Source organism: Serpula lacrymans (assembly GCF_000218685.1).
Source record: "Serpula lacrymans var. lacrymans S7.9 unplaced genomic scaffold SERLAscaffold_1, whole genome shotgun sequence".
NCBI lineage: Eukaryota > Fungi > Basidiomycota > Agaricomycetes > Boletales > Serpulaceae > Serpula > Serpula lacrymans.
The window spans coordinates 4508219-4535589 of NW_006763290.1; the positions used below are offsets into that span (position 1 = coordinate 4508219).

At 41.9% G+C, this 27371-nt stretch overlaps 7 protein-coding genes across 7 annotated transcripts; 5 read left to right on the plus strand and 2 right to left on the minus strand.

The window, feature by feature from the left end:
- Nucleotides 1-1605: 1605 nt before the first annotated feature.
- On the minus strand, nucleotides 1606-1839 carry SERLADRAFT_344367 (uncharacterized protein; the record flags this gene model as incomplete). The annotated part of the gene is made up of 1 exon (XM_007312697.1): nucleotides 1606-1839. One exon carries the CDS (start codon nucleotides 1837-1839, stop codon nucleotides 1606-1608), a length of 234 nt encoding a protein of 77 aa, XP_007312759.1.
- Nucleotides 1840-3152: 1313 nt separating this feature from the next.
- SERLADRAFT_404856 (uncharacterized protein) lies at nucleotides 3153-4477 on the plus strand (the record flags this gene model as incomplete). Its single annotated transcript, XM_007312698.1, has 6 exons — nucleotides 3153-3308; nucleotides 3362-3481; nucleotides 3815-3940; nucleotides 3999-4070; nucleotides 4097-4172; nucleotides 4194-4477. The coding sequence occupies 6 exons, from the start codon at nucleotides 3153-3155 to the stop codon at nucleotides 4475-4477; spliced, it is 834 nt and encodes a 277-aa protein (XP_007312760.1).
- A 1182-nt stretch (nucleotides 4478-5659) lies between these two features.
- On the plus strand, nucleotides 5660-6088 carry SERLADRAFT_432527 (uncharacterized protein; the record flags this gene model as incomplete). Its single annotated transcript, XM_007312699.1, has 1 exon — nucleotides 5660-6088. The coding sequence occupies one exon, from the start codon at nucleotides 5660-5662 to the stop codon at nucleotides 6086-6088; it is 429 nt and encodes a 142-aa protein (XP_007312761.1).
- A 231-nt stretch (nucleotides 6089-6319) lies between these two features.
- SERLADRAFT_412419 (uncharacterized protein) lies at nucleotides 6320-8769 on the plus strand (the record flags this gene model as incomplete). The annotated part of the gene is made up of 5 exons (XM_007312700.1): nucleotides 6320-6504; nucleotides 6566-6645; nucleotides 6697-8014; nucleotides 8100-8283; nucleotides 8317-8769. 5 exons carry the CDS (start codon nucleotides 6320-6322, stop codon nucleotides 8767-8769), a joined length of 2220 nt encoding a protein of 739 aa, XP_007312762.1.
- A 578-nt stretch (nucleotides 8770-9347) lies between these two features.
- On the minus strand, nucleotides 9348-10134 carry SERLADRAFT_376108 (uncharacterized protein; the record flags this gene model as incomplete). The annotated part of the gene is made up of 2 exons (XM_007312701.1): nucleotides 9348-9680; nucleotides 9739-10134. The coding sequence occupies 2 exons, from the start codon at nucleotides 10132-10134 to the stop codon at nucleotides 9348-9350; spliced, it is 729 nt and encodes a 242-aa protein (XP_007312763.1).
- A 485-nt stretch (nucleotides 10135-10619) lies between these two features.
- On the plus strand, nucleotides 10620-11086 carry SERLADRAFT_376110 (uncharacterized protein; the record flags this gene model as incomplete). The annotated part of the gene is made up of 2 exons (XM_007312702.1): nucleotides 10620-10965; nucleotides 11030-11086. The coding sequence occupies one exon, from the start codon at nucleotides 10679-10681 to the stop codon at nucleotides 10946-10948; it is 270 nt and encodes an 89-aa protein (XP_007312764.1).
- A 13055-nt stretch (nucleotides 11087-24141) lies between these two features.
- Nucleotides 24142-24423, plus strand: SERLADRAFT_432533 (uncharacterized protein; the record flags this gene model as incomplete). The annotated part of the gene is made up of 2 exons (XM_007312703.1): nucleotides 24142-24256; nucleotides 24320-24423. The coding sequence occupies 2 exons, from the start codon at nucleotides 24142-24144 to the stop codon at nucleotides 24421-24423; spliced, it is 219 nt and encodes a 72-aa protein (XP_007312765.1).
- Between the last annotated feature and the right edge of the window lie 2948 nt (nucleotides 24424-27371).

The window sequence follows — 27371 nt, forward strand, 5'->3', positions numbered from 1 at the left end:
GCTCACGCCCAATAAGTGTGAGCAACAGGTAGACACCAACAACTACAAGTGGCGCAAATTCACGCGCGCATGAATCTCCTTCTTGATATAGATATCAGACATTCCCACAAACTCATACTTACTTGTTCTTCATTCATTGTTACACCTCAGTCTTTTATTCATTGGGTAAGGAAACCATATATTACAATACCTACAAAACTATACTGACTTCACAATAGTCTCTTAATTTATTGCTATAGGTACTTACAACAGACTCAGTCTTTTATTCATTGACTGAGTCTCTTAAATCATTTCTATAGAATATCATAACTTTATCATGATATTGCTCAGTTCAGTTGCAAAACAACAACAACATTATTCGAACAGCCAGAACACATAATAACTAAGATGGTGCCAACCCAGAAGTTTTGTCCAGTAGTAACAACATTTGTAGCCCAAGTCAAACCCCAATCATATTCACTCACAAGATGTAACACTGTAGTTAGTCTGGTTAGTATCTCTACCCTGTATTGCCACTCGTTTCTCTCATATTTTGGCTAATGCACTGTTTGTGGATGGCAAATGTTCAGGGAGAACATAGACTGGACTGGGAAAACTTGGCTGTGCAAAAAAATCAGCAAGATCAAAGCAATAACTTATAAAGTACATACCAATTCCACCACCCCATAAGTTTGTAAACCTCATCTTTTTTGTCGCAATCCTGGAGAAGGTTAAGAATACTATTATAAAACCGCTCTGAGTCCATGGCCAAGTCACAGATCCTTGTTGAGCAGTTGCCAGTGGTTTTTTGTTTGCGGCTGTGTCCATGATAATATCATTGTTTAATTGCACCTGTTCATGGTTGGAGGATACTGGATTTCCACTTGTATTAGAACCATGTGGTGGATTACAGTGAGCATAAACACGGCCAATTCCAAGGCCCCAGTAATATGTTACCATCATGTCACAATCAACAAATCTGTCGAAGAGAATATTAGTATAGTGAACCGTTTGAATAAAATGATTTAACTTACTGATTATTGTAGTAATGCTTGAAATTTTTACCATCTTGAGCAAATCAAAACATCTGAATTCTTTTTTATTGAGGTCTGTCATTCATGGTGCACTGGTAGTGGAGGATAGGGTGAAAGCTGGGGAGTATATTGTTGTGGACATGATTGATGGGGACATGTTTCTCCGGGTGACAGCTATACATGAGGAAGAAGGGAGTTGATACAACGTGAGTGTACACTTTGCTCTTTTAGGATAAAACTTCAAGCTTCTATTCATTAGATGTCTATCACGCTATATGATGCCTTTTTTCTCCCTTCACTGTATTTCTCTGGCCGTGTTCTGTAGTGCTCCTGATCTTAGAAGAATGTATCCTTTGCCTTACCTGCTCATCAAGTAACTTTTGGTAGAACAAATATTCCCCCACAGCAGACACAATATCAGCAACTGCAACAATCATAGCAGCCAGTGGTCCAGTCTAGTCAGGGATAAGCATTACCAGGGTTGAGTACATATCTTCAACCATCTAATCTTGTGCTGCCAGGACCAGGTTTTTCTCCACTATTGCAGTCACGTTCACTGTTGCAGCCTCCCACAACTTATCATTCACAGGCTCTAGTGAATAGCTCCTAGTCTAATACTATCACTGGCTCCTTTGACTCCAGTCGCTACTCCTGTGGCCACAACACCAGCACCACTCACCCTTGAGAAGCAACATATTACCACTTTCAAAAGTATTGTTCTGACATTGCAGAATATTTTTGCTACGGTCAACCTCAATTGTCGGCTTAACCTGAAAACTATTGTGTTACACGCTTGTAATGCGGAATATAATCCCAAGGTTGGCATTATTTGATTTGTTATGTATGTGCATATTGAGTTTCTCACTTCATCACTACACAGCATTTTGCAGCTGTTATATGTGTATCTATGGATCCCAAGATGACTGCACTCATTTTTGCTTCAGGCTAAATTGTAGTCACTAGTGCAAAGTCAAAAAACCACTTGCAACTAACATCACACAAATATGCACGTATAGTGCAAAAACTTGTATTTGACACAAAGTTCTCCCAGTTCATCTTCAGTAGCTGTGATGTCAAGTTTATTATACAACTAGAGGCCTTAGCATGTAGTCAAGGGCAGTTCAGTGGTTATGAGCTAGTGGTAATAGGTAATATGTTCTACTAAATTACTGAAGCTGGTGTTCTCCACCATATGTTATACCTTGTCTTTCCACCTTGCCATGCTTCTCCATTTACACTTATTGGTGTACTATAGAGGCATAATATTACATTTAATAGTTATGTACTCTCTTCACAGTTGTTCCCCAATCTCATGTATCACAATTCAATTCCAGATGATTCAGAGGCCTTTTTTATTACAATAATATCAGTGCACACTTAGGATATTAAATGTTATGTGACTCAAATCATGTTGGAATAGCCTTGGTATGGTTCAACTTCTCTGGCTTCTGAATTACCATCCACCAACAATGCATCCATATTATTGCAGGCCATTTTCTTTTACATCAAAAACCACAATCATTTATTCTTGCATGGGCACTAGATGCACTCAACCATCTCAATTTCATTTAGTCACCTTGCTAATTAAATAATTTAATGTACATCAGAAATGGTGCATCGTTTCAACATGTCAGTGAGCTGCCCCTGCAGCTGTTGCTTTAAATGCTTACAATGTGTTTGCAGTGTGTTGTCAATGGTTCTTTTCTGAACCGCTGACATTGTTCTCACTATAAAATGATAAGAATTCTCACTTTGCTCTTCTCCACTTTTTGTTCATGTCTGACCCAAAGCTATATTCCAAGCCTGATATCACAAACCCTGGTGCCGGCCCATTTCTCCCTGATCCTTAAGCAACTAAAGAGAAGTTATTTCGAGGTAATATTTATACTCTACAATGTCAAAATGTAGACTATCTAATTTATGGTATTAACAGGTCCTCAAAGAGTTTCAACTTTATGACCAAACTCTCATGAAGGAGGTTAGAGGCCTGAAGTCAGATAACAAGCTGCTCCTGGCCAATGCTCATGGCCATCAAAAGAAATCAGGTATACCTCAAGAATTTGTTGTTAACAAGACTACCATAAAAAAAATGCCCGCTGGTATGGTGTCATGTTCAAGATATTCCCCAATAAGGCCATGATGAATCAGACCCTTCCAGAGATTCCTGTACTATTTGATAACACCAACAATTATGATATCCCCACTACTCAAAAGAGTGCACTACTTGACGGGTTATACAAAGCATTTCCAGACAGCCTGCATCCGCTTATGACCTCTAGCCACTTTAGCAACCTCGTGAGTGCATATTTATTCTTATTTTTCTTTACTTGCTAAAGATCTTATTATAGGTTGTGCCACAGGCTCAAGCTGTTCATTCTGATCATCTCAAGAAACTCTGTACTTGTGCAGCCAACATCTTCCCCGACATTCCAGCCAATTACATCAGTAATGCTCAGTACAAACAAAAAGTCAAGTTTTAGTCATGTGAAGTCAGGTTCTAGTCATACAAAGTCAGGCAAAAGTCACACTTTAGTCAAGGTTTAGTAAAAAATGACCTGACTCCCATGGTGTGATGAACTCACTACTTTTTGAGTGCAAATAGTGAGAAGATAGTCATATTTGTAGTCATATGTTAGTCATTTACTTTAGACTGAAACACAAAACTGTCACTTCAGTACAAAAGGAAAATGGAACTTGACAAAAATTTTCAAAAGATGTGGCTACCACTGGTTGGAACAAAGTGTCTACTTTAACACACACATCTTTTCTTAGTTTGTTTCTGGTGTTTTATTCACACACAGGTCCCAAAAAACTGTCTTTGTGGCCAGACTTCTCTGGAAAAAGAGGGACAATCCAAGAACAACACAGCAAGGCAATGGGGTGTTACAGGTGCCACACCAGGTGCAATAGCTGGGTTTTGTATTAAAGTGAGTCCCACCTTTTTACTTTACGGCTTCAAATCTAACTATTATTTACCATTAACAGACTGCTGTGCTGCTTGCACCCGACACTCAATTTAGCCATGATGAGCTGGGAAAAATCTTGAAGATCAACTATGTAGAGTTTTTTTCATGCTCAAGCAGGTCCTTATCATGGGTTGGAACATCCCTTGCATCAAGTCTATTGTTCGGAACATCAATTACTCTATCTGGGGCACTGGTCAGCCCTGTTGAAATACAGCAGCAGGTTCTCTCAAAGATGAAATATTTGACATTGACCGCATCCTGCTGGCCCTCAATGTAAAGGAAGGTGAAACAAAAGCTGGAGAGAATATAGCTTTGCTTATTAATATGGCTGTCAGTGTCACTGCTGAACTCCAGCCACCAACTATAGTCATAGATTCAGAGTTTGTAGCTGGCATTTGTGATAATGCTGGTGCTGTAGCCATTGATACTATGCAACCTTGCAGCAGGGGGAGAAGGGATAGGGTGGTTTTGGGAACAGCTAGGTCTAGTGCAAAGTAGTTTTTTTAATTTTGTCCTTACAACAATGTTCCATCTTGCAAACCAAGTTTGTTTTATTGAGGTAGTGTTGCAATATAATGTAGCTTTCTGAGTTATGGTGGTACATTGTATTTACATTGCAACGCAAACATGTAGCCATTACAATGAATATTGCAATGCTGACGTCATGATAAGGGGGTAATTGTAATCACAATTGCAATTGGGGGCTTTGATTGCAATTTTATTTGAAGGCACTGGGGGCAAAATCCCATGTTTTATATTAAAACCTTTGAAAAACACTTGAAAAACAGAGACTTTGTTCCTTAGCATGTTTCTCAACATGACATTGTGAGTTATTTTGCTCACTGTTTTTTCAATCTTTTCTCATGAAATATTAGAGAAAATATCCAAATGTACTGTCGCAAAACATTTTTCCACCCAGTGTAGATGCAATACTGATTGCCAATGTTTTGCAAAAATACATTTTGTATATTTTCCCCAATGTTTCTTGAGAAAGCATTGAAAAACATTGAACAAATAAAATCCAATGTTATTTAATGAAATATGCAAAAAAACAAAGTCTCTGTTTTTCAAGTGTTTTTCAAATGTTGTATTATAATGGGAGTGGGCAACACCAGCCAACTCGGTAGCGTTCCCACAATCCCGTGGGAAACAATTGAGACAAGAGATAATGACACAACTGGAGGGTGCGGGTTGCGAGGCTAAAGGTTCTTTGTACGCCAAGTTGTGTACAAACTTTGAGAGGGAAAGTTGTTTGCAATGCAAATATCTTCAAGTTGTTGTGAGCAATTTCGAAAATCGTCTTTTTTGAGTGAGATATGCATTCCATATTCAATTCAGTAGGTAATTGTACAGATTTTGTAGAAATGATCACAACAAATCAAAGGTATATACAGTGAAATAAGAATGCGCCACGACTTGCACAGAGAATAGATGAATGACATGGGCCTTTAGGATATGAAGGGATGGCAGTTAAATTGGCGCATCGCGCGACCACAAGCGCGTTTGCTGATGTGCGGGCACTGATTGCCTCGACTCTCCCTGGCGAAACATCACAGTCATTACTCCTTTCTGCGCTGGAAATTTCATCTCACTTACTGGATAGTCCTTACAAACTCTGTGAGCCTTGAGAGCCTGCCTAATCATATCTCCCTGTCAACTTCGAGCCCGAGCTAGCCTTTGATGCCTCGCTGCAGAAAACAGCGCTCTCAAGCCCAGGCAGCCCACCTTGATCGAGCGCGAGAGTTGCGGTGGCTGCGCCTCGATTCCAACAAGAAGAACAACATTATTTCATTCTATAATGCCTTGAGTCAGGCTGGAGTTCAAACACGCAGGGCTGCTCACTCACATGCAATCAAAGACCTTGAAGTTAAGTTGTCGAAGGCCAACTGCAACTTTGATCTTGCTAGAAAGGCTCTCACACAAAGAAATTCCTGCATTAGACGTCAGAATGCTGAGCTGGCAAGCAAGAAGGCCTTGCTTGCAGCCAGAAGTGCGGAGGCCATGGAAATGAAGAGTACATTACAAGCACTGGAGCGGAGTGCGAGTGCAGCAGTTGAAGATCTTTATGATGCACATTTGAGAGTGCAGCGGCTGCACGTCCTCCTTTGAAACGAGAGGCGCAAGGTTTCTCGTTCAAAACCTGCAGCATGGTTAGCCAAGGCAAGCCTCAAAGAAGTTCGCACCATCAAAATTCCATTAATACAGAAGGATGCCTTAGAAGGCGGTGGCACATGAGGAGGAGCTGGCGGGGTGCATCAGAGAACTCAGACTTTGCGCTGAAAGGAGTGAGGCAGACATTGCATCTCTGAAGGACAACTTGAAGGCAAGCTGAAGAAAAACATGCACCTATCAGATGTGTGCACTTTGGACATCTCGGAAGCTGGCAAGTGCACTGACACGGAGAAAAGAGGGGACACTGCATCAGTCGGCAATGCAGCGCATCATTTCCAAGGGGGTCTACTCACAGCAAAGTCGCTCCCTCGCAAGATCACTTGTTCTGGCCGGCTGTGCGCGCGAAGCTGTGGGTAAGCTCGTCCAGCAGGTGTTCAAGCTTCTCGGCTTGCCCATACCTCCATGGATGAGCAGGCGGACTGTTGGGAGGGCAATACTTGAGGGTGGTGTAGCAGAGAAGGTCCAGTTGGCCCATGAGATGGCACAAACAAAGAGTGAGCACAATCCAAGTTAGAACACTTGAAATTTGACTTGCGTACTTGTAGGCCTCACTGTCAGCACTGACAAAACATCCCATAGGCATGTGAACTACGAATCTCGGCACATTTCATACAAAGTTACCTCCTATGCCAAGAATGATGTAACACCTGCCAAACCAGTTGTGCGGCTTCTGGGAGTTGAATCATCAAAGAACCATTGTAGCGAGACGCAGCTAGAAGGCCTCCAATTATCAGTAGCTGCTCTTGCAACAATTTACAATGACTCTCCTCTTGCGCAATGCACTGGTTCTGACTTCAGTGATTGGATCTTCACACGGAAGGCAAAGGGGATCAATGGTGACCATGCCGCTGATCAGAAGAAGGCCTTCTGGCTGTTTCAAGCATGGAAATCCGAGAACTTGCTGGCTGATCTTGGCAATAACGCTCTGTCTGAGAACCCTGCTCTCTCGGCATCATTCTCTGAAGCCCTGGACCGTGCAAAACATCAGCTGGTTGCAGAGGCTGGTGGGCTCGAGTGCTGGAACAGCCTCTTACCCTCTGAGCGCACCAAACTGGAGTTGACAATGAAGTCTTCCATGGTGCGGACACTTGGACAAGATGCCTACCTTGGGTTATCAGAAACAGAGAAGCATGAGGCTGAGTTCCTCATACGTGCAGGGTGTTGCATGCACAAGGAACTAAATGCTGTAAAGGGCGGGAATGATGTAATGATGGCCAAATGGGATCGACTTGGCGTTGAAGGGCCAGTGCTCCTTGCAAACAAGGATAATGATGCAACGCTACAGGGTGCTTCTCATGGTGCTGATTGTGAGCCAACTCCTGCTGAGGTGCGTGCACTGAATGAGTCAAACCAAGGAGCAGTCAAGGCAATCAGTCTTGCGGGCGGAATCTTCAACAATAAAGATAAGAAGAAAGGCCAGCATGATACATATTGCTGGTACATGGAAAACAGAGGGCTGGTAGCCAGTCAATTTCCCGACACGAGCAATGTCAGGTTCCAGTCTCACATTGAAGCTGCGGAGGTGGTTCTCACGGATCATCAAGCTATACTCGAGTTTCTGGAATTTGTACGAGATAAGAAAGATCACTGGAAACTCAATCACATGGAACTCAACTTGTACAAGGCTCTCCACTGTTCGAAGACAATGACGGAGGTTGTTGCCATTGTGATATATGGTGGTACAGTCTTGCATCCATATTCACAGATGGTTCGGGGGCCAGGCACAGAGTCTCTCAATGTGCTGGACTTGGGACCGTTACACGAGGAACTGAAAAAGCACCTCAAAGTCATTCTTACTAATCCCAAGCTGATCTTTGGTGCTAATGTGGCCCCCGAGACAGCTTGCTTTGGTGGTCGGCCCTGGTGTAATACTGCTGCTATGGCTGCAGCATTCAAACTTGCCTCCAAGCTTGAGCATCTGCATCCAATTACACTAGCCCTATTCCAGGGAGCACTCGACAAGTGGGAGTCATTCACAACTGAATTTGCACCAGGCGGCACATGACCAAGCCAGTACTGAGGAGCGCGATGCTGCATGGATGCCTGCGACAAATGACGCAAACGAGGGGGCCCTTGGCGCATTCCGCCTGCGTGCACAAGATAAGCCTACCTTATCAATGCATCAGCACAATGTGATCGCACAATTTCGCCACAACGACACGTAGTCGTTTGTGGATGCAACATTTACCTCAGAAGATTTCTGCCATGCCATGCGCCTCGCGAGAGAAATTGATAGGGCTGGCCTCGAAAAGAACCGCCGCCTCGAGATTATTTGGCATGAAGAGGGTGAGGTCCAAGCAAAGAGGCAGAGGGTCGCAGAGAGGCAGCAGAAGGAAGCACAGAAAACGGTGAGCCGAGAGGCTGAACGCAATGCCACAGTGATGGTCCTGACACTAAATGAAGAAGAACTGAATCGACTCACCAAGGATAAGCTGATCATTCAACTGGAGATTCACCGGGTACAAGAATCGACTATACCTCGGGGCTTGCGAAGCATGGTGAATAAGGACCTCATAAGGATATTGATAGCTCAAATCTCTGTCGTTCTCCAGCAAAACGTGCACGCTGCGAGTGCGAGTGGTCCCTGTGAGCAAGGCAGAAGCTTGGACTCGAGCTAGGGGCACAGTCAAATGATAAGATTCTTGCGATCACTAGTTTCTTTGCATTTTTAATAAAACATAGTCATTCATTACTTCATACAGTACAAATACAAATACCTACTTGCTATGCGTACATTCCGAGCTTAATACATCTTGTATCACGCAGCTTGCTCGAATCTACTCCCTGTGTCATTTCACAGCGCGACCTTGAGGGGAATATTAGGTAAGCATCACACACTTTTGGCGGGGGCTGCCCACCCCCAATTATAAAACATAGGACCTTGCTCCCAGTGAGGCACCGGCTCTATTTAGACATACAATACATTGCAACAATGCCAAGCCATTTTCGGAATTTGCGACAGAACTGATAGGGCTTTTCGGCTGTCGAGCCCACCATTCGACTGTGCGCTTACGGTTTTCAATAGCGTTCCACTGGTTCAATAATTCTTCGTTGATTATTGACTATTACTCTACTACTGTACAACGCAACAGGAAGCGTCATGTGGTCTCGCCGAAATCCAATGGTTAGATGGTAACCAATTGGTTCAGACTACATAATTCTCCTCATTGTTAAGTGATAAGTTTCTCCTCCGCATTTACTCTCGTGTCTTCTCTGTCTTCCCTACTGTGTCGAGGGCCTTTTCCCCAGACACTATCAATTCCTCCAGCATCATTTTAATCTTCTCATACAAAACATCACCTTTGCCTTTCCTTCCATTGTCAGTACCCTCGTCCTCTTCGTCATGGTCGCTTTCGCTGAGATATGGCGAAGAGTTGAGAACGCGAAAAGTCCCGGGGGACAAACTCAGCCGAGAGTCTCTTAGTTTCCTGCGCAAATCACGAATTTCTTTCGCTTGCCGATGTTTTGTATTTTCCAAGGACGCGTTAATGGCAAGAAGCGAACGATTGGTGATTTCTAAATCTGCAATCTATGAGCAACAACTTCTTAGTGTGGAGGAATATGAGTGCACTCAAAGGTTCAAGGACCTTACGATTAGATTTGGCCTCGGCTTTCACTTTATGTTCCGAACATTGTGGACCCAGCTCAACATAATCCCAATGGTCTGATCTTCCATGCGCCACGAGAGTAGAATCTCCTGAAGTCTGATCACCAACGGACAGATCGTGCAAGGACGGCCGCTGTTCTGACCCGCATAGGCCTCCAAGCTCGATATCTCTTCCCACCTTCAAAGGGGAAAACATGACCGATGTACTGATGCTACTTTCTCCTGAGTTATCAGCGGTATTTGAGATAGCCGAACGCGAGACAGATGATGGAGACGAAAGGGATAACGCTGAGACAGGAGGAGAATATGAAGGAACAGGGATAGCAAGAGCACCCACTCTTTTGTCATCGAGTGAATGATTATCCAAGGCACCCATATGATGGATACCATCACTTCTAGTTCTAGTAGACGACGTTCGGCCAACGGTTCCATGGACGTAAGTGTAAGAATCTGCATCTAACTTTGATAAAACGGGAAGAGGAGAACTGGGTGAAAGCACGGAAGACATTAACTCGGAAGGGACATAACCACGAGTGCGGATTGGCCTCCTAGTGACTTCGGCTGGTGATGACAGCGATACAACAGGAATAGTGCCGGGATAGTCGTACTCTGTCAACTCAGATATTGAAGACCTTACGTCAGCATGAACCAATGGTTTTTCGCCACTCCCATTACTTCCCAACTGGCTCGACAGAGAAGATGTCCAGAAATCTGGAGTAACTGATGTAACGGTTTGAGACGTAGTAGGCACATGATGCCTAGTCACACTACTGCTGGGAAGCCTACCCCTTGAGCGTTGAAGGTTTCCATCAGGGCTGGCAACAGCTAGCGGTCGTTTATAAGTATTGGCACGGGTTGTTCTTGACTGAATTGCTTCTGACTGGGACGAAGGTTGAGCAACAAGATGAGCTTTGGCAGCCATGTCACCCACAGAACCTGCACTTGACGACACGAGACGCTTGGAAGGCGAAGCCGCCCTCGAACCGACTGCTCGACTTTCGATGGTTTTTTGGGAAATGCTCAACGAGCTAGCACTGGATAGTTTTCGTATAGTGACGACACTGCTGTTTACTTTGGCCCTAGGACGTCTAGCAGGTAACGATAGCGAAGAATTTATTGATATTGTAGAGGGTGACGTTGACCTTGACAAAGGTCGACTGGGAAGTGAAGATGAGCTAACGTTGTTGTAGTTGCATTTAACAGTGACCTAAAGCAGAAGATTGCTAAACTGCTGCAATGACCGTTGAAAAGCTCTCTAAAAGCCCTCATACCTTCGTTTTCAGCGAGGTCTCCATGAACAAAATTCCACGGAAAAGGATATATGGGATGAAAAGATTGCGACCACCGCATCACGAAAACGGACATGGTGGCGGTGGGCAAACATCGCCATACAGATGGTGGTAACATATCACTCTCAGTAACACTTCACGGTGAGGAGCATTTTGTCGGCTTGAAATGTTATAGCATCGCCCTCCGGGCACCCCTGGCACCTAAAAGGCCACTTAACAGTATACACCAAGGTCTGTATACAACGCAGTACACCAATTTTTTATTTTGAAAATTTAGAAATGTATAACAGTCAAATGAGAGTACAGTAATCTATGCAGGCTCAAATGAGGTGATGAAATGCGATGACGCTGTAGAAAATTAGTAAAAAACAGAACACAGGAAGTAAGAGAACATACGCAGGAACCAAGATATTCAAAAGGCCGATGTCTCTTTGGGAGAGGTGTGTGGCGGCGGAAGGATCTGAACGGGAGTGTTTGATGATAACAATTCCACCACACCATTTGCGATGGTCATGGTAAAAATACAGGTGGGTGTCGAGCAGGTCATTTACAATTTTGTTCTCAATGGTAGATATGGTTGAAAGGGATTGGTTGTGAAACAACATAGTGAATTTATTGTTGAGGAAAATGATGGGAGTCGTAAAGGAAGGTACTCTGTTAAAAGTTATGGAGTGGATATGGGTGCTTGGCTCACGCTCGAAAGACAGAATGGGTAGGATGTTGTCATTGTATTCAGGTATTGGAGTAGATGCTTCTTCATCAAGTGTGTCATGGATGTCCCAGTAAGTTTGATGTAGTTCTTCTTGTGTGGCAAGGATGGTGGGTGGAAAGAACAAGTGGTAATTGAGTTGAGTGATATGAGAGCAGGAGCATTCATCATGTGACAAAGAAGGCACATTGATGATCATAGGGCAAGCACCATCTATTGGGAAATAAGTGGCTTTGTACATGCGTGAGTAGCACTGGTAAGGGAGATGCCAGCGTTGTCAGTGTGTGCAAGACAAGATACAATAGACCTCCATGTATGTGAGAACATATAGTACGAGAAATATGAGTTGCGGCATCTGAGTTGCTAGGAGGGATTGAGGTCAAAGTTTTGCAGTTAAGAGAGGATAGAGCGTTCTTGAGCAATAGATGATGGGGAGTTTCCACTGTGAAAATACACCAGATATTGTGCGTGATGTCCTGAGAAGTGATACATGCATTTGTAACCCAGTCAGTTGAAATTGGTCCATTTTTCAGGATAAAGATTCTGCCTCATCAGGAAAAACCCTTTTGCTATATAGCGCTATATAGCCACCACCTATATATATAAATACATTCATAGAAACTATAGTACTATCAGTGCAATCATAGCTCTTATAGCTCTTATAGCACAGTAGTAGGCAAAATTTTAACCAAGGGGAGAAGTATCTATAATTCCCTCAAACTCTGGATTAATCTAATAAACTTGTTCAATAATAGAAAGAGGCCAAAAGTGTTTGGAGTGAAGTATATTATTATAGGCAAGATACTATAAGTGCTCTTATAGCCTATAGCAGCCTACATAGCTCCTATAGCTGTAAAGGTCATAGTTATAATATAGTTCAAGGTGCTTAAAAGGGCTAATAAATCATCCAGTATTAATTGATTATGTAGCCTGTATTAGTGAAATAGTAGTTTGTATCCCTGATACTCACAAAATGAGAATAATGATTTATCCAAATATAAGTAGTGACAATGAGTAAAAAAATAATCTAAGTCCATAAAAGGTCAATATATAACACCTGTATAATACATTTTATAAGCTCTCATGGTGTAGTGGATAAATGTGATGTGTGGCTGTAGGTTGCTTAGTCACCCAAGAGCTGACTAGCAGGTTGAGAGCTCAAATCCTGTCTGTGTTAGTTTTTTTAATCAGCCACACAACAATTTGCAACATCTATAAGAGCATTTATAGAACTATATGAGGCTCTATAGATGGCAGAGGTTCTATAACAGGTTTAACCACTATAACAGCTTTATGAGTACTTATAGTGCTATAGAGCTCTATATAGCTACCCCATTTTTCCTGATGCTATAAGTAAGGGCCTTTTTTTTCATGTGCAAATAACAGATTGGCGATGTTGTTTGGGATCTGTGGTGAAGTCGGAGAGGCAATGGACCCATATAACTGGTAGTAGGAATGATCACACTGAGGGACTCAATCATAAAAACACCCCAAATCATGCACGGTAGATTGCCCTGGCAATGATTCCAAGTAGTGGAGCAAGGCAGGATCATCAGGTGAGTAAGGCATGGAGATCCCCTGAATGCCTCTTTCAAGACATTCACGTGTCATGTTTTGGATTTGCAATATGACCAGCTTCAGTCGGAAACAGGTAAATAATTGAGGCTGTTGTTGTTGTTGTTGTTGTTGGTCAATGTTGACACAGAATTTGCAAAATTGCTGTGTACATGTGGAATCTCAGTGAGATGTGCTACCGCTGCACCAGCGTCTCCCTTAGAGCGTGGCCCTGGCAAGACAAACACTAGGGTGCTTGATTCTGGTAAAATTAAAATTAAAAATATAGAAAATCATAAAGTAGAAAAACATGTTTCTCTTGATATTTCTTCTTCTTCTTCCTTGGAGCCACTTTCCACAGAAATCCCAAGGCGTGTGTTGATGTGCACACATATCTATTCCAAAAGGAGATCCATTTAGATGTTGGTGTGGAAAACCTTGCCCAGGGCATAGTACACCCAACCAGTGCACTGCTTGATTCAGGCGCTAATGGAATCTTCATAAATCAGGTCTGGGTGGAGCAAATTGGACTCCCCCTTGTAAAATTAGATGTATCTATTCCCATCTATAATGTTGATGGTACACTTAATGCAGGTGGCTGCATTACGCTCAAATGTTCTTTTGTTGTTGAGTACCAAGGATACAGAGAACAAGTCACCGCCAAAGCTATCCAACTAGGGAAAATTAATTTAATCTTAGGCTGGACCTGGCTATTTAAACACAATCCTGAGATTAACTGGCAGACAGGGGTTGTCACATTGTCAAGTTGCCCTCAGGAGTGTGATAACTTGGGTAAACCAAGTCATGTCTGTCAAACTGAGCTTGATGAAAGGATAAACGCTGGTCACATTTATGTCAAGCTTAGACCTTTAGATCAGATTGACAATGATGATGATGAGGTAAAACCTGAGGAAGAAATTAAGAGGCTGGTACCTCCAGAGTACCATGACTTCTGGAAAGTCTTTTCAAAACACAAATCAGAGCGCTTCCCAGAGGCTAAGCCTTGGGACCATGCTATAGATTTGAAGGACACGTTTAAACCTAGAAAAGGACACATGATTCCCCTCTCTGCTCCAGAAAGAGATGAAGTATCAAGTTTCATAGATGAACAGCTCAGGGAGGGTTACATCAGACCTTCCAAAAGCCCTATAACATCCCCAGTGTTCTTCAATCCTAAAAAGGATGGTAAAAAGTGTATGATTATGAACTATTGTTACTTGAATGAGTACACAGTTAAAAATGCGTATCCACTGCCTTTAATTAGTCAGCTAGTAGATAAGTTGGCTGGTGCCAAGGTCTTAACAAAGATGGATCTCAGATGGGGGTAGAATAATGTACGAATCAAAGAAGAAGATGCTTGGAAGGCCGCATTCGAGTGCCACCGAGGATCCTTTGAACCCCTTGTCATGTTTTTTGGGTTGACCAATTCACCAGCGACCTTCCAGAGCGCATGATGAATGAGATCATTGCGGATATGGAAAACTGTGTTGTCATTTACATTGACAATTTAATAATATTTACAAAGTTGGATGATGAGGCTAAGCACAACAAGATTATGCAAGAAGTCCTTTGACGCTTACAGGAACAGGACCTATTTGTCAAACCCAAAAAAAGTAATTTTGAAGTGAAGGAAGTAGACTTCCTCGGTGTGATAATTGGCCAGAACGGAATCAGGATAGATCCTGAGAAAGTTCAAGCTATTTTGGATTTGTCAGAACCTACTTGCATCAAAGGAGTGAGGGCCTTCCTTGGCTTAGGCAATTTCTACCGAAGATTTGTCAAAAACTTCGCAAAGATCATGAGACCATTGAATGATCTCACTAAAAAGGACATTGTCTGGTACTGGGGCGCCAAAGAACAAGAAGCTATTGATAAGCTTAAACAGCCCTTCTCAACAGCGCCCATATTAGCATTTCCAGAATTCAACAAAGAGTTCCGCCTAGAAACCGACTCTTCTGATTTTGCTACTGGGGCTGTTCTATCAATTGAATGCCCTGATGAGCTTTGAAGGCCTTGTGCCTATTTATTGCATAGTTTGTCACCTACAGAGCGCAACTATAAAATTGACAACAAGGAGATACTGGCCATCAATAGAGCTCTAGAGTACTGGCGACACTACTTAGAAGGTGCTAGGCACCATTTTGAAATCTGGACTGATCTGGAGTATTTTATGATGGCCCAAGACTTGAACCAAAAACAGGCCCGCTATGCGGTGTACTTGTTTAGGTTTAATTATAAATTCATTCAAAAGCCAGGTACTTCTATGGGGAAAGCGGATGCTTTATCTAGAAGAGAGGATCATGCCAACGGCATCGAAGATGACAACAAAAGTGTCACCCTGATAAATCAATCCAGGGTTGCCAATGTTTGAATCAGGCAAGACTCTGATCTTCTAGAAGTCTTCAAGAGAGACATCTCCTCAGAAGAGAAGGCGCACCTTGATGGCAATGAACATTAGAAGATGGGCTCTTCCATTACAAGGACAATATCTATGTGCCTGAATCTGCAAAGATTAGTGCAATAGATAGACATCATGACACTCCAGTGGCTGGGCACCCTGTTAGTTTTGGTGATTCTGCACCTAGTTGTGCTATCTATTTTCCCTTCTTTCTAAATCACTTTCCTCTTTATTCTTTTTGCTCTATTGTTCAGTATTCACTGAGCATTCTATAATTTCGCCTTTGTGGCTGATTTGTTTACCTTTGTTTACAAAACTTCGGACAGTACTGCAGAGTCCAATGCTTCCTATTCTCTAGTTACTCACATTGGACTCTAGGTACTGTATACCTGTCATACTCTCTAATAATAAAGTTACTCACATTGGACTCTAGTTCCAGTCCCTGATTGCTCTCAGCAAGTGGCTAGACACTTCCTTCAAGCTTTGTTCTTAATACTAACTTGGTCCTGCCTAATGGAGTTTATCCACTCCTTCCCTCACCCCTCTTTTCTTGTTGTAGTTGTGTGCCAGAGTATAAAACTTTGGTTGTTACACCACCACTTGTGACAATACCCCAAAATATTTTGTACTCTGGCACACAAGCAACACAAGCAAATAGGATGAGTGGATGAGTGGATACACTCCCTTTAGTGGTAGGACTGAGTTAGTTGTTGGTAGGCAACAGAAGAACTCGCTAAGGAGTCACCTTGATCTACTGGGGTATATATACTATTTGTTACAATAGACACTTCCAACACCTACCTTTGTGCTTACTTTTACTGTTACTTTTACTTTTTTATTTTCCAAGTTATGTGACTGATCATGTGACCATTTACTTTACTTTACTTTTCGGACTTTTTATAGTCACACAACCAATCACGTGACACATTACCTGACCAGTGTCTAAAGTCAACATGTGACTGGTCACATGCTGGACATCAGACTTTTAACTTTTCCTAGTGTATACCAACATTAGTGAAGACAACCTCCCTCTCTTAATGAGTTGTACACTTCCCTTGCTTCCATTGAGTTGTAGTTGGTTGTACTCCAGTGCCCCAAGGTAGTACCTTGTTGGTGTTGTCTTGTTACTACAGATTTGTTTGTGCATGTGTACTATACAGTTGTTAAGTGTGGTGGCTGATGATGTTATAGGGTGCAGCCCTTGTGACCAGCTCCACCATGTAAGAGAGTTGTAGTTTAAAAATAAAAGGGAGTAGTGCAGCATGCAAAAGTGAAAGTATAAATGGAATTTGAAAATAATGGAAAGTGTGACATGGCACAAGTGTCTAAAAGTGACAAAGAAAGTTACAGAGGAGAAAAAAACTTAAAAGTCTGAAAATTTGTGTATTATAACAGAGTGGCTGATGATACTATAGGGCCTAGCCCTGTGAATATCCCCACCACATGAGAGATTTGTATTTAAAAATGCTATGGGGCGCAAGGAGTAAAATAAAGTGGTGTAAGACACAAAGCCTTAAAGAAGAAAAGTATAAGTTAAAGAGAAAAACTCATTTAGTGGCGGAAAATTGTGCATTGTAATTGTAAACTTTTTTTAATGGCTTTATGGAATAGTATTTGCAGTCACAGGTTTATTATCCCTTCTTGCAGAGAAATTTTTGTGCTACTTGCCAGTGATACCCTCTTATGTATTCCTGAGGCACTTATAGGGCACTTTATACTTTTTTTCCCCATTGTTCCATTATGGTACAATCTTGAAGGCCTTATAGGGTCTACACCTCATTGGGCTGTCTGACAGCAGTAATACAACTTGAAGCCAATTATGGAATATCTCAGTATTTTCTGAGCCTCAATATACTTTAGAGGTGTTTATTTTAATATGGTTTATGGAGACTAGGTCTTCTACAAAGGTTCCTACCTTTTTATTTATTATCATAGCTAATAGGCATATATTTTTTGTGCTTTTGTGCCGCAATTTGCAATTCAACATCATGTCTATGTGATAATATGTCTGATGGGCCTTATTTGAATATCAACTAGTGTTCTTGCATCCTCTCTCCTCCCCTATTTTACTTTGTCAAGTTAGAGACCAAGGTCAGCAAAAGGGCCTAGCAGATGAGCTGAGTCAACTCCCAACATCATGCTCTGTTCTATTACTCACCTTTGCCCTCTATCCTCTAATACTTCAACAACTCTGAAGGTCACAGTTCTGACAATAAAACATCTTCATTAGGCTCTAATTCTGTACTGCTTTGGTTCTGCTGTTATTTTATCTCACAACTCCATGAGGGGTTTCTGTGCGTATCTTTCACTTAATGGGGCAATCTCGTAGTTGTGCCTCTCTGTGTCTAGTTGTTTATGCACTTTAATTCATTTTTCCACAGCCACTATGGGCTAGGTTACACTCAGTAAAAACAAAAGTCAAGTATAGTCAAGTACAAACATGTGAAGTCAGGCAGACCTCAAGTAACAGTCATATATAGTTATGCAAGGGTTGAGCTGTAGTAAAAGGTTTGAAAAAAGTATGATTCCAGTATAGCCTTAGTTTTTGTGCCTGCTGAGTCAGGTAATAATCAAGTCACAATGGCATGGTAGTCAGATTATGGTCAAGCTTGTTCCCCACACAAAATATACTAATTCACATTAAAGATGTCTTCAAAAAATCTGCTAAGTCCACATTGGCTTGCTTTTTTCTTCTTTTTTTACTATACTAGCTTTATGCACACTACTTTTTTAATAGTTACTACAGGATTTTCATATACAAGTGATTCAACAATCAAACCTTTGGGTTTATTTATGCCAAAGATTCTGAGTACATCATATGTGTGAAGTATATACTGCTTAGTAGTATCCAATTCTTCAGCTTATCCACGCTCTGTTGTAGAAAGCCATTCTAAGCCTGAATATTTTCTGAGGATGTAGGCTTTTGCTACATTGCTTTCATGGCCCCATATTCCAATAAGACAATTAATATTAAAAATTGGTAAAACTTGAATACCAGCCCAATAGTCTCTCCACTTTTGCAGCACTTGATTGAGATTTATAATAGGATAATAGATAACCACAAGTCCTATTCCTTGGATCTACAACAATAGTAGTGCTTCACCAAAAGTAGGCTTGTTAGTTTCTTGAGAATGAGCCTAAAAATATCGGGATGACCTTGCTGATTGATTTTCTGATATTTCACTCAGCCAACTATTGAGAGTAACTGTAACAACCAAGAGTTAGTTACTCTGGTGCACACAGGAACACACTATAAAGGTAGTGAATGGAGAGTGGTTACCCCTTAAGCTGCAGAGAGTTTGTTGGTTAACAACAGGAGGACTCGCTGAGGAGTCTCCTGGATCTATTGGGGTATATATACTAATACAGAGTATTTGTACTTATGTACTGTACAGTTGATAAAGTCAGTGGCTGATGATGTCATGGGGCCTAGCCCGTATGACCAGCTCCACTGTGTGAGAGAGTTGTATCTAAAATAAGAAGAAGGCAATGTGGCGCGAGAAAGAGGAGTTTGAACAAAAGGGAAAGTGCCGCGTGGCACCATGTGTGAAAGCTAAAGTGTACAAGGTTAAAGTGGAGAATGAAAAAGAAGGAAAGATCCAAAAATTGTGTTATTGTAACAGTAACTCCACTTGGTAAACAAAATTTACCCCATTTTTGCAAGGGTCTGGCTCTGCTATTGGAGTTTTGAGAGAAGGATAATATAGAGAAAAAAGCTTTATTAATCCTCTTTCAGATATTAAATTGGGCATATTTTCAAATTTAAGGCTTATTTCCCCTATAGTTCTCCACAGTAGCTTGAGAGCCAAAACATATACAGTGACTTCAAACACACTTTCCATGTTGACTCTAAATGTAATAACTTGAGTATTATACTAAGCTTTGGGAGAATTATCAATAATATATACTCTTCGGTACAAAATTGCCCCATAGGTCATGTGATTTGGTTCACATGCTATGGAGATATGGTCAATTTAAAACAGCAATACCATGACAAGGGTTTTTTCACTTTTGAACTGATAACTAGAACCTCAGTGAAAACGTTAAAACATTGAATATTTGCTATTATATGTTAGATATATATATAAATAGTATGTCTGAATTTAAAAAAGTTCACACACTTCTTGTTACAACCAAAAGTTTGTATACTCTGGCGCACAACTCAGACACAGCTATAAAGAAGTGAGGGGAGTGGTTACCCTTTGGATAGGACCGAGTTTGTTGTGAGTAAACAACAGAGGACTCACTGAGGAGTCTCCTGGATCTATTGGGGTATATATACTACTACAGGTTGTTTGTACATGTGTACTATACAGTTGATGGAGGCAGTGGCTGATGATGTCATAGGGCGCAGCCCATGTGACCAGCCCCACTGCGTGAGATACATGTAGCTAAAAATAATGAAAGGCAGTGCAGCGCGAGAAAGTGGAATTTGAACAACATGGAAAGTGCCACATGGCACAATGTGGGAAAACTCCAGAAGAAAGTTAAAGAGGAAAATAAATTTAAAGGTCCAAAAATTGTGTATCGTCACACTTCTTGTTTTTCAACCACCATCATGGTCAGATCCCTTTTTCTTACTCAAAAATTCATTCTTTTATTACTTGATGCTGGCTACTCTGATAAAGCCATTGCCAAGCAGACTGGTGTTAGCCCTTTTACTATATCCAAACATTGCTCCAAAGAGTGTTGTAGAGTTGAATTAGATGCTGGCATTGTAATCCCATTGTTTCCCAACATATAAATCCAGTTCTACAACAATCCATGCATCAATATGTAACAGTCTGCAGAGCCCATGTTTGCAGACACATAGGGTCTGCACCTTTTGGATTTTGGACCCATTGGATAAGGAGCTAACTCAGCACTCTACTCATGTGCAAGCCTCCACTTAGACTCCAGAGCATTACGGGTGTCCACGGATCAACTACCCCTTTCCTTTTATGGGTTATAGGAGTTGTCCCTGATGATATGGGACTGTCTGGACTTTGGAAATGGCTCACTTTTTCTTACATTTTCATATGGACACTTTTTAGTATTTATCCTTTGTTTCTCCCATTGGTTCTTATATGTTTTATGCTATTGTTCTATTTTCTTTGGGTACTACTACAAAACTGTACTTCCAAAAGGAAGGAAAACTCAGAATTCATCTGAATAAGTCACCATAGTCACCTCAGAAGTGTTGTAGACGTTCTCCAGCCATATAGCCATATTTTCAACAAGTGCAGAGCTTATTGTGACATTCCACTTGTACAGACCCAAAATGTGGACTCTCAGGAGTCATCATATTGTTGTATTCTCAGCCCTATATTCATCCTCCACTTGTATTATTGTTCACACACTTTTTTGCTGCCTTTCTAGCAAGACTGCAACTTGCTGTGACGTATCCACTCAGTGTAGACTCAAAAGTGCGGACTCTGCGGACTAATTTGCAGACCTGTGAACTCATCTTAACAGAGATGCATCTCAGATGGGAGTACAAGAATGTACAAATCAAAGAAAAAGATGCTTCAAAGGCTGCGTTCACGTGCCACCGAGGATCCTTCGAACCCCTTGTTATGTTCTTTGGGTTGACCAATTCACCGGCAACCTTCCAGAGTATGATGAATGAGATTTTTGTGGATATGGAAAACTGTGTTGTCATTTACATTGATGATTTATCAATATTTATAATGTCAGACAATGAGGCTGAGCATGATAGGATCATGCAAAAAGTCCTTCAACGCTTACAGGAACAGGATCTATTTGTCAAATCTGAAAAATGTAATTTTGAAATGAAGGAAGTAAACTCCCTCAGTATGATAATAGGCCAGAATGGAATCAGGATGGATCCTGAGAAAGTTCAAGCTATTTTGGAATGGCCAGAACCTACTCACATCAAAGCAGTTAGGGCCTTCCTGAGCTTAGGCAACTTCTACAGACTTCATATCTTTGGCCATGTTCTCACAGCCTTGTTTTTGCTTTTGCCAGGTTCTACACCCATTCTGGGGAGGTACAACCTTGTAACCTCAAATGGTGCTTTTCCTGTAGCCGACGACTATTTGACATTATATGAGAACTAAGCTATTTTTGGTCACTTGGCCCAATCTGTCTGCTTATCATTAATAAATATCTGGAGATACTGTTTCAATTCCTGACTGAGTCTCTCTGTTTGTCTATTGGTCTGTGTTTGGTACACCGTTGATAACTTAGATTTGATGCCCTGCATCTGACATAGTTTTTTTGTACATTTGCTAGCAAATTGAGGTCCCTGATCAGAGATAACCATTTCAGGTAACCCATGGATAGACCATACAAAATTGTCAAATGGATCTGCCATACCAGCAGTGGTGATAGTTTTATTGGTGGGAATGAACACTACTTCTTTGGAGAAGCAATCCTCAACCACCATCACTGAGTCATACCCATTCAATTTGGGTAGATCTGTTCTGAAATCAACCAATATATCCTGCCAGGGACCAGCTGGTATCAGGTTTGGCATAAGTTTACCATTCAGTGGTTGATGCGAGTTTTTTGCCATGGCACATCTCGAACAGGATTTTACACGCTTGAAGCGTGGAAAATTAGGGTTCCTATTTGTCTTATTTTTACATACAACTCTCTCACACGGTAGAGTTGGTCACATGGGATGTGCCCCATGACATCATCAGCCACCATCCTTAACAACTGTATAGTACAACATATACAAACATCCTGTAATAGTATACACCACGGGCATGAAAGGGTTCCAGCCAAGCCAGGAGAGATATGATTTGTACACAAACAGCATAATTTCAGCCACCTGGCTGGGATACTTCAAATATTATAAATATATACTTTGTGATAGATTAACTAAGATTTTTCCAATATTTTGAGATATAGCTGTGATGGTTCGTGCCCAATTAGGGGCTGACATGTTGCTGGTTCTTTATAAACTAAAATTTTACCAATGTTTTGAAGTAGCTGGGATGGTTTGTGCCTGACACATTGCTAGTTCTTTGAAAAGTCAGCAGCTCAGCCAATACAAACCTAGTTTATAAAGAACCAGCAACATGTCAGCTTCAAACTGGGCACAAACCATCACAGCTATTTCTCAAAATATTGGTAAAATTTTAGTTAATCTATCACAAAGTATATATTTATAATATTTGAGGTATCCCAGCCAAGTGGCTGAAATTATGCTGTTTGTGTATGAATCATACCTCTCCCGGCTTGGCTGGAACCCTTTCATGCCCATGGTGTATAGATACTCCAATAGACAAGTCACGTGACCATTGTTTTTACTTTACTTTTCAGACTTTTCATAGTCACACGGCTGATCATATGACACATCACCTGACCAGTGTCTAGACTCACCATGTGACCAGTCACATGCTCGATATTGGACTTTTAACTTTATTTACAACTGTACAGTACCTCATGTATTGTAGTATATATACCTGAGCAATACATGGGGAAGGACTCAGCAAGTCCTCTTCTAGTGTATACCAACATTAGTATGACAAGTTCCCTCTTTTGATGAGTTGTACTGTTTATTCCTTGAGTTGTAGCCTTTGAGGTTATGCTCCAGTGCCCCAAGATTGTATTTTGTTGGTGTTGTCACATCCTGTTGTTTACCCACAACTAACTCGGTCCTACCACTAAGGGGTTTATCCACTTTTATTTCCCTCACACTTGCCTGTCTGAGTTGTGTGCCAAATATTAAAACTTTGGTTGTTACAATGGGATTTGTATCATACTTTGTAGTTTCTCATTACTAAACAGATTGATTGAGAAGCAAGCTGCGCTGCTACAAGCACTAGCAACTGGGATTCAATGTGTAAACTACCAAAGGAGAGCATGAACACTAACACAGATGGCCCCTCACAAAAAATTATTGAATTGGGTAGCCATCTTGTGTCTGAGGTAGTTTCCTTGCAGGCTGCCATGGTTAGGAGATATAGTGCAACAATGTACAGTGTTATTCAGTGTATGAGGTTGGACTTGAGGGGAATTGAAGGTCTTGTATAATTACAGGAAACAGCTCTTTTGGCGGGATGTGCTGTAAGAAGTACTTTATATGAACTCAACTCGAAGGTCTTCGTAGTGTAAAATTATTATTGCCTCACAGCTATTTTGAGCACAGTCCTCTCTAAAAAGCTAAACAGCTTTAAAATGCTTATACAATGTGATGTTTTGTGGGAACCAGTGGCCTGAAAGTTTGCAGGTATCATTATCAAGTCATATTGTCACTAATTATTAGTATCATTTGAAGTAAGTAAATGCTGAAATATTTTCAGGAGCCTGAAAAAAAGTGGAGATTTGTAAGTGTCTTTCAGCTGAAATAATTACCAGGAAGGGTTGGGTATAGATGAATTCATTTTTTCCAAAGAATTCATGGGGCTAACTCTGCTTGAAATTCTGATGTGTATTATTGAACTGACCAGACACAGCTATTAGTCTCTTTATGCCCACACTATGTCTCACTCTACTCAACCTGCCAACAACTACAACAATGATCTTGACAATCTCGATAAATTTGACAAGAATGGGATGTCTGGAGGCCCCCTGACCATTAAGTGGACATCGGAACGTACAGATCGTCTCCTGGATTGGTTGGAACAAAATATTCAGAAACAACATCTGCTCTTTTCAGACTCCCAGGAAGATGCCAACCAAGAGAGTAGGAAGAAGGGTCAGGCAAAGTCGAGCAAAGTTACGATACATGAGGAGATATTCGCAGAAGATCCCCAACTATAATCTGTTCACAACATCGTCAGATCCAGACCAGGATCATGGGGTGTTCCCAAACAAGTGTAGCCAGAGTTGAGCTGACCATCATTCAGCAAGTGAACCCGCAATACAGGTCCATGATCAGCTACCTCAACAACCTCTCCCCCAGAGCCATGGGTATGAGGACTATCAGCATTTCCAGAATGACAACTTTGTACACCAACCGTTCAATCAATTCTCCCAGTTCAGTCAAATCCCTCTGCATATCAACCATCACAGTAGTTTTCTCGCCAATTCTGGCATGATATCTTCAGCTTCTTCCTTGCCAAACAATTCATCACTACCTTCCCTACCGTCTATTGCAACTGATCCTAGTTTTTTTGACCCAAATGCTGCCAGCCTTTTCCCAGAAGCCTACCATCAATCCCTTTCTTCACTTTTCCAGATGAACCATTCCTTTCACTCTTTCGGTTCTTCATTTGACAATATGCAGCCTTGAGATCTCCAGGGTTTAGAAGTCGGACATCTACAAGTACATAATATACCATTTCAAGATATACCCTTCTTGCTCCCTAATTCTCCTGTCTCTGGATCTGTGTCTGGACACTCTGGTTTCTTTATGAACCAGGCTCCCTCTTTTCCCACCTTGGGCCACTCCAGCTTCTATGCAAGTGTTGAAAAAACCGGATAAACCCAGTCTCTGCCAAAGCAGCCATTGTTCTCCATGGAGTTTAGCCACCACTCCATGGAGTCACCATTGTTCTCCTAGGAGCACAATTGTACTCCTAGGAGTCATTATACTGTAGCGAGTAGCACCTCCGACTATAAGTAGTAGGGGGTTTAGTATAGGAATACCTCAGTCGTTTCTATAGGTTCTTGGGCAGCGGCTGAGGTATGTTACATTACATTTATTAGAGATCATTTTAAACTAACATCTATTATAGTTTCACTTAGGTAAATAATACAAGTCATTTCTATAGCCTCTCGGGCAGCGGCTGAGTTGCACTTAGTTTTATTAAGTGTACCTCCAGGCTCTCTGTCCTCTGGCCAGTCTGGCTTCAGCACAAATCCCAGCGCGAACCTCGTTCCTCTCTCACCTAACCCTGGCTTCTTTGGAAACCTACCCCCATCTTCTCCTATTTCTCGCTTGGCCTCACCTCCTCCCCCCGTCCCATCTAAGCACTGCAACTGCACCCGCAAATATTGTCAATTTGGGAAAACGGCCATCTGTTGTGACCGTCAGAGAGACACTCCGGGCCCAGTTAGCAATATTGTCAGGCAACAAAGTGAGCACAGAGTGTCTTATCACCACAGACAGAAGGGTCAGTATGAAGGACGCTGGGACCCCACAGTCTGCAAAGGTAGACAACAGGCCACGTAAGCAGCCACAATCTCATATTGAGGACAATGTGTCCTTGATGCAGCAGGTGATGGAGCCTGTTGCACAGGCTATGTAAGGACAGCAAAGCCTTGCACAGGAGGTGCTCCAAGTTAAGGGAGGTAAGGTAGCTGCAAGGCATGTGAAGTACACAGCTATAGCAGAACGTACACACAGCAACAGGTGGTCAAAAGATAAGGAAGCCACTGTGTTGGAGCACGAGCAGTTCAAGGAGAAGCTGCAGTTAGTTAACAGAAGTCAGGTACAAAGGGAACAAGAACAGCAACAACACGAGAAGGACAGGTTTGAAATGAAATTCAAACTCATCCAAGCTGTCAATGATATCCCTGGTGTGGATAGTAGCATCATCTCTTCCCTTTTCGCCAACAACTCTACCTCCCCTGCTCCCTCTTCGCTGGTGTCCAATTTCTTTGAGCAATTGATTTCTGGCCCTGTTGCATCCTCTTCCACTTCCATATCCACCTCTGCTTTCAATTCTTGTGCATTGGAAATGCTGTGTGATTGCAAAAGATCTGAGTGCTTTCAAACTCATAGGAGTCGTGGACGCTGCCCATATGGCCCAGACCGTAATCAACTATCCATAGATTGTGCAACAAGATAATGATCTGGGATTAATTAGTTAATAACTGTATGTTATATTTGTAATCAGGACAATGCACCTGAGCATTTAATGAGTAATTTGATGAACAATTGTACCAGGCCTTGCCAAAATGGCTTGGCTTTTGGAACAGCGGGAATGTTGTCCCATCTACTGAATGCCAGCCATTTTGCCACAATGGGCAGACCTTTGACCCTGCATAAGCTTTAGCTTTTATTTTTTCCTCATTTGTTGGTTTGCACATAACCATGTCATACAGGGAAATGAGCGCAACAACCACCCACTTAGTCAATAGCACTACTGTGCCGGCTGATACTCCAGCCCATTTGGCTACATCATTGCATGACGCAGCATTCCCGTAATGTCCGGCCCAAACAAGAAAGATGGTAAGCTGGAGGGAAACAGCAAACTGGGAGTTGTTGGACTTGTTATGAAATATTGGGTGGTTGTTGATCAGGGTCACAATCACATCAAAAGTTGCCGAAAGCATGTGGAGCTTACACAAGAAATGGGGGGTGTAGTTATGGCGAGCCCACTCAAGCAAGCCAAGTTGAGGCGGCTGAAATGCAGGTGCTTTGGGAAAAAAAACCCTTGTCTCTTCCACCATTTTGTGTAGCATTATGTATACTACGGATGTGACCTGCATAAGTGTGAGCTGAGTGATCGGATGTGATTGATACCCCATATCCTCGGCATTGTTGTCCTCACCACCCTCCTACTCTTGATCAGATTCTCGATCCAACTTGCCTATGCCGTCAGACCCGCCGCTAAGCGATAAGCTATCCAAATTGAGCCCCAACCCCAACTCTGATCCCACATTGGAGCTAACTGAATTGCTAGAGTTGGAATCACTTGATGATGATGTTGAAAGGCCAATAGACAACTGGGCCGGTTTTTCAGGGAGGCTAGCAAGTTATTAAGTAGCATTGTTTGTGAGTTGACGAATAAACTGTCGAGAGCATCGAGATGCTGATCGTG